This window comes from Mesitornis unicolor, unplaced genomic scaffold (assembly GCF_000695765.1).
Source record: "Mesitornis unicolor isolate BGI_N332 unplaced genomic scaffold, ASM69576v1 scaffold22697, whole genome shotgun sequence".
Taxonomy (NCBI): domain Eukaryota; kingdom Metazoa; phylum Chordata; class Aves; order Mesitornithiformes; family Mesitornithidae; genus Mesitornis; species Mesitornis unicolor.
Window position 1 is genome coordinate 45,092 of NW_010196219.1, and position 7,281 is coordinate 52,372.

Below are 7,281 nucleotides of genomic sequence, written 5' to 3' on the forward strand. Positions count from 1 at the left end.
AGAGGTTTCTGCACCAGTTACAGAACTCCCTATACTCTGTGGTCCTTCAGCACAGACCTTCTGCTAAGCCTCTACCAAGCTGAGATTTCACATGGTCAGGGAATGCTCTTTATTAAGGGGTTTTTTTATGATTTTGAAAATACTTTTATGCACTTAAGACAGTTTTGATTGGGGCCTGGACAGGATGTCTGAGGTGTTATTCTGAGTCCTTCTCCAAGTCAGAGTGCAAAAGAAACAAAAGCAGAGCTTTCAGGAAAAGGATCCCAGAGTACCTCTTCTAACCCATTACTAAATTAGTAGCTCTTTCTACAGAGAAAAACAACAAACCAAACCAAACCAAACCAAACCAAAACCAACAATCCCCCCAAAAAACAAAACCCAAAAATAACCCCAAAACAAAACAAAACAAAACCACAAAAATAATGAACAAACAAAAGAAAAAAAGAAAAAAAACCCTGGACTAACCAGGGCCCAGCATCCTCTGGAAAAGTATGTTTCATTGCCCTGGAGCTCCCTGTATGCAGGCAGCTGAATGAAGAAATTTAAATACCCCTATGCTGGTCTACCAGTCAATATCTCTGAGGTAGTTCATATTCAAATAGACTCAGTAAAAAACTGGCAACATAAGAGGAAGTAGAGCCCATGCCTGGTGATGCACCCAAACTAAACAAAATCAGGTTAAATGAGCTTTGGGAAATACGCTTGGATAGAAATGTTCCTCACACAAGCTTTGGTATAGTTCACACCAGGCAGCCCATAGATGTACATTAGAGGCACAGAAACACTCCTCACAGTGATTTCCATGCACAAAAGGTTCATGGGAGGTGAAATTCCCTCCAGCCTGTGTTTTCCTTTTGTGGAAATCAGGGTATGGGAAGAAAGGAAGGGAAAGGTGGGATAGTGCATGTTGGACTTCACCCCAGTGTGGCATCAGGGTACCCAGGCAAGATAAACTCCTGACCCCTGCACTCAAGAAATATGCCCAGTGTCCAGAGACTGGGCATACCCAAAGAGCAGCTGCAAGGGTAAATGTCACCTCCTGCAGCATGCGCACAACCATGCACAAATACATGCACACATGAAGCTGGTTCAGGACGTGGCCGCAGGGCTCTTGACTAATGGGTGGTGTGAATCTTCATGTGGAAGTGGTAATCCTCCTGCTCGGAGAAGTGCTGGCCACACACCAGGCAAGTGCTGCCCTTCTCCTTGCTGTGCGTGCGGCGCACGTGGCTGTCGTGGGCTGCATGCGAGGCGAAGGCTTTGCCGCAGTGCTTGCATTTGAAGGGCTTCTCCCCTGAATGCTGGCGGATGTGAGTGCGCAGGATGCTGGATGCTGTGAATGCCTGGAAATGCAGGGATCAGAAAGGGGGGGAGGAGTTGAAAATAATCTATTTTCACATATATAATACTGAGGTTTACCTAACACATTTCCATCATAAGCAATGTATCCTGAAAACAAGTTTTCAAATAGCTCACATCCTCCAATAACTAGAGAAAAACAAGAACTCCCAGCAGCGAGGAGGAACCAGAAGCCAACAGCTATTGCTATACATATGTGGCTGAGCCCATGAAGTTAGGTGAAGCTCAGAGAAAGATTTCTGACCAGAGACACCAGTAAATATCTTTTCCATGTCAAAAGATAAGAAGTCAATACTGTTCTAATTAGCTTTGCAGCTCCTTTATGTTTGGGAAATAACTTAACAAATAATGCAGGTTTTCCCTTTCAGTTTTAGTTTCCAAAGTTAAACCCTTTCATGTTCATGTACACTGGTTTGGGATTCAGCTCCAACATTCATTCATGCAGTCCAGCACCCATCTTTTGGGGTTTCATTTACCCTGGTCCATCACACTCTGCTCTTTCTTCATTCAGAGCTTCTAGCCTGTTTTCCCACACAGGCAAACTATGAGTAGCAAAGTATGCACAATCACTCTGTCCTCCTCAAAAAGAGTCCTCCTCCATTTAGAGAGTGGTGCATTCTCACCAAGTGTACATCAAGAGGGCCAAAGTGTGTCTGAGGACCAGCCCCAAAGCTTTTCCTTTAATCTCACGATGTTACCAAGATAGTGAGCAAAGGGGCAGGGAAAACAAAACTGCCCTGAAGCACCACCACTGTTGGGAAGTAAAAGCAGCAAAGACGAATCATGACTGCACGAGGAGCAGGTGAGGATGCTTAAAAATAACCCCTGGTTTCCCAGCCACAAAAATGATGTCTACATCTTAGGACAGCTGTGTCCTGCAGCCGATTAATCTGACCTAATCTGCAATGGTCCTACCAGAGTGGCTGGGGCTGCTCAGCAGGGTCCCACATATCCTAGAGAGATCTGTTCACAGAGCAACCTGTAAAGCTCTGCCATCTCTTCTTGTGGTCAGAGGATGAAAGGATGACATTTTATCCTATCCACTGCCTACAAGTGTTCAGGATGTCTGGGAGGGAAAGAACTATAATAGCCCAAAGGAGTTTCTTTTGAGATACCTTACTACAGGACACTTCAGGTGCTTGTTAGTCCAGACAGCCATAAACAAAACACCTCCCTCTACAAGATCAGGAACACCTTACTACATGCTTACGGTGCTTCTGCATTGCATCAAGACTCCACAGCACCTGGAGCCCTACTGATATTCACCCAGCAGCAGCCTGTATATCCGCCCTCTGTCTGCTGGGAGAGCTGCCACTGCTCTCACAGGGAGATCTCACCTGAATCATCCCTTCTGTGAAGAGCAGTAACACTTGAGAACATCTTTGATCAGTGCTGTATGGTTTTATTTATGTTCTTTTTGAAATGAAACCTCCATGCCCAGTTGCACATCAATGGCCCTCTTACTTCAAGGTAAGCATGCACAAAGACGTATCATGCAGGTTCAGTTTAGGGGACCAAATCTGCTCACTCTATTCCAGAAACAGTGTCAGAAATATAAAAATCTATCCAATGAAAAAGGGAAATATTGGATCTAGCTGGGTGCCTTGGATGGTATCTGAAATGCTCTCAAGCTTTCCTAGACCTTATCCCTGCAACAGCTCTCCAAGCTGGGATGAAACACAAATTCCACATCAGATGGAGAGCAGGAGCACAGAGACCAGAACCAACTGGTTGTTACTCCAACTCACAGTTGCACCCTGAATCCATACTCATCTTGATATCAATATAAATAGCAGATATTTTCTTTAAAGAAATCAGAAAAGAAAAATTAATAGTAAAAGAAGTATGGAAAGATCCACCCTCCCCCCAGGCGTGAGGTGATGCTGAGCGCTGTAGAAGACAGACAGAGGGACAGGCTGGGGCACAGACATGAGACGAGGCTTTGCCTTACCTTGTTGCAGTAGACACATTTGTAGGGGCGCTCCCCGGAGTGAACCCTCATGTGTTTGTTCAGGCTGGAGGACTGAGAAAAGCTCTTCCCACACACTGAGCACTGAGGGAAAGAAAAAGGATAGAGTTAAAAGGAAGCACACAAGAGCATAGCTAAAAAGAAAAAATAGGTATGTGGATGATGTGTGCATGCATTTTCCTATGTATATTAATGTATATAATTAAGTATTACATATATTTATCTACATATATATTTATGTATTCATGAATATAACAAACAGCAGTAATTTAAGTAGTAACAATTTGAAATAGTCAGAATTTTAATCTGGTTTCAAGAACATTTTTTTTAAAAAAAGAAGGAAAATCATGCAAAATTTCAAAGCTCTCTTTTATGTGGTTAAAATGGTTTAATTAAATTTGTCCTTCAGAACACAGGCAGACAATTGACGTTTGGTTATCAAAATCTGAAAATTTCTGTAAATAAAGCTCCAGTTGTCATTTTAAATTTTTGCTTAAAAGGTAAACATCCTAAAAAAAAATTTGAAGGCGACTTCTGAAAACAATAACCATTTTTCAGGAATGGTAAGTCAGTCACAGCACTGCGCCTACAGCTTCATCTGTCAGAGTGCTTCTCCTCAGGAATTAAACAAGCATCATCCTTCCCCCCTAAGGAGCTGCTGTGTCGCGTGTGCTCCGGGACTGAAGTAATTTGAGAGACTTGCACTGAATTCAGTGCAAATTGTATGAGCCCCAAAACATTTTTCCCTCCTACAACTAAATTGAAAAAGTTATTCATAAGTTCAAAATAAACTAAGCTATGGCCAATCTTGAAAGAAGGTAATTTTGTAACTGACTTTTTTTTAATCTTTGCTTTTTGAGTTGATCTCATATAAATTCAATATATTCAGAATAAGCTTATCTTCCTGGTATTCTAAACTGCCATTTCAAGCACTGGAACTTGCTCTTCCCAAGCCTTTAGTAAAAGTGCTTTTCCATTTGCAGTGCTCCTAAAGAAAAGTGATGCTACACGGAGGTTTTTGGTGGAGATGAAGTATCTCAACAAAGAATTGATTCTATAATTTGCAAATCTGCTTCACGTTGAATTTTAAATCTTTTAACTCCTGTTGTATCCAACAGACAGAGTCGTTTTTCGGTTGTCAGGCTGAATGGGGGAGTGAGGACCACAAGATATAGTTCTCTTCATCTTTCACAAGTGGAACAGCTTTAAGCACAATTGAGCCCCACACGGTGTGAGAAAAGTAGCAAAACATGCAAACATCCAAAAAACCCAGGAGAAATATTGTGGTTTTTTAAACTCTCACTGAGACTGTGGGGTTTATTTTCCCAATATCAATTCATTAAATTTCTTCCACTGAGCTCTGCTGCACAAGACAAACTCCTCCTGTACAGGCAGACTGGTCCCGCCAGGGAAACTGGAGAAGGAGGAACACCAGCACCCTAACACGGCCAAAGACAACTCCTTAACCAGTCCCCCCAGTAACCGCGGAGAGCTCCAGGAGCAGGCTCACCTTGTGAGGTCTGTGCTTTTCGTGAACGTGGAGAACGTGGATCCTCAGTCTGTCTCTTTTTTCAAAGGAGCGGTTACAGAGGTGACAAGGAAATTTGCGGTCCCCCTGGTCCACGCAGCGGGTGTACTTGAGGTGCTTGTCCCGGTAGTACTTGTAGGCAAAAACCTTGCCGCAGCGCTCGCACTTAAAGCTCTCCCCAGCTTCTGTACGGCAGAAGGGAAAGGGCCATCTCCTCGTTACACCACAGCAAAAGGGGCTCATTTCAGACCCCCTTCCTCGTAAGAGCCCGTACACGAAGGAGAATTTTAAGTCTCCGGGACGGTAATAACGGTAAACGGCTTCTGGCAACGTATTTAACAAAATACACGTCCGATGTTTCGTGCGTTCGCACTGCTCCGCTTGCCTTTTAAAGGGAGGGAAACAAACTACAGTCCACAGCCTGATAAAATTATTTGTTTTAGCTACTGACTTCAGCAAAGACAGGATTTCATCCCTTTAGCCCCATAAACAGCGAGCGAATATGTGAAAAACCAACGCTGAGTCCCACCTAAAAGCTTCTCCCTACACAGAAACATTGCCTCGTCCGTAAAGCTTACCTCCCATCCCGAAAACAAAAATAAATGAGCACATCTTCTTTAAGTTTTCAAAATACTATCGAACAAAAAGACGTTTATTTGGTTTTCTTTTGTATTTTAAGCGGTTTTTAATCACCGGATTTAGGAACAACACAGGAAGCTTTTCAAATGTTTACACATCCTTTTCTGCTTCTAATAAAAATAACTTTGGCTTACGCCTTAAAACGAAATTAACAATTTACCAGCTATCTGAACCAGGCACTTTAAGACAACAGCTACTAAAATTTCTCTGTCAATTTGCCAAAAACGTCTCTTCCTTACAGGTGCACCCAGCCGGCCCATCCCTCACCCGCTTCAGCCTTCCCTGCATCGTCACTGATTTGTTCCCTCCATATCTAACTTTATAAGGACGCCGCACTTTCCGCGCATTAGAAGTGGAACTACTCCCGAAAAAGTAAGTGCGTCTGGTGTCTCTTCTGCAAGCAGTATCAGCATTACCGCATCGGAACTACTTCAGGCTGCCTCATTTACTGAGTGTTAATTACAAGAAAAATTTTTTTAAGTCACGAGTCTGTAATCGTAGGATAAAGCAGGACAAAGCCAGGAATACCCCACAAAAGCTTTTCTCCTCCCAAAACGCGCCGCCCCCCCCCCCCCCAAAAAAAGTGTGCCGAGGCAAGCTCAGCCCAGTACCAGATGTTTTACAGCAGCCAGGTTAACACCTTTAACCCTATAAATCCCCGAGGAAACGCGAGCAAGAGGTGCCTCTTGCTTCGATCTGACAGCAGCCCTAGGTGCAATCCCCGGGCTTCTTGGTGCCGGGGGGATGCTACTTTTTGGGGTGCTGAAGGCTGCAAGGGAAGGGGAGGGCGGGCAGACGCGTAGGAGCGGGGCCACCGCCAGCCCAGAGCATCCCCGCAGCAGGGTCGGTCACCCCGCCACCCGCTCACCACAGGGACCGGGAAGGGTTTAAAGTAAAACACCGCTGGGAAAAAAGTGATACCCGAGTTTCTTCACTTCCCTTAATATGGGTCTAACCCCGGCCAGACCCGGGTCCACGAGACTACGTGGCAGTGGCCCTGGAGGGGTCGGCGGCAGGCTCACCTTCGGGATGCTCCGAGGGCTTCTTCCCCTCCGGCATGCCCTTCAGGCTGATGGGGATACCCAGGAACTGCACGTAGCAATCGCCGTACCACACCAGCAGCTCCTGCTTCGGCAAGATGTCCTTGCAGCTCTCGTAGAAGATTTGGCCCTGGACCTGGAGAGCCATCAAGTTCTGCTCCTCGGGGAACCTGGCACAGTTCACCAGGGACATCCAGTTGCCAGAGGCGCCCTTCCCGTCTATGAAGTGGCTCAAGCGGCCGTATTCAAAGATCTGGAGAGCGGGGAGAAAAGGATCAGGTTTGACCGACCCTTTCCACACACGTACCACTCGCACCAATCCCACCGACCGCCCAGCCCCGTTTAGGGAGTGTGGGGGAGCCCGGCGGTGCCTCCACTACCTCCCACATCAGCGAGTTGTCGTCGTAAGTCTTGATCTCGCTGGTGTTGACCACTTTGCCTTGGAAAGGGCCGAAGCGGACTCCTTTGGAGATGGGGTCCGTGCAGAAGACGCCGAGCTGAGACACGTCCCCGTACGCCACCCGTAGCACCGAGAGCCCTGCGGGGAACAGGAGGGGCTGAGCGCGGCTCATTCGCGGCCGGGGGCGGCCGGGGAGCAGGCAGCACCGGGTCCCTACCTTCGGGCAGCTGCAGCGAGTCCCTGTCGAGCAGCGGGGCGCAGGAGGAGTCCGCAGCACCTACGGAGAGAGAAGGCACCCCTTTTTCAGCCCGGCGCCAGCCCTGCAGGTGCAGCAGGGCAGAGGGAG

At 46.4% G+C, this 7,281-nt stretch overlaps 1 protein-coding gene across 1 annotated transcript; it reads right to left on the reverse strand.

The window, feature by feature from the left end:
- Positions 1 to 1,115: 1,115 nt before the first annotated feature.
- Positions 1,116 to 7,212, reverse strand: PRDM14 (PR domain containing 14; the record flags this gene model as incomplete). The annotated part of the gene is made up of 6 exons (XM_010188395.1): positions 1,116 to 1,343; positions 3,311 to 3,412; positions 4,839 to 5,041; positions 6,518 to 6,788; positions 6,916 to 7,073; positions 7,153 to 7,212. Coding segments are annotated over 6 exons (1,022 nt in total), but the record flags the coding sequence as incomplete, so codon positions are not given.
- Positions 7,213 to 7,281: the final 69 nt, after the last annotated feature.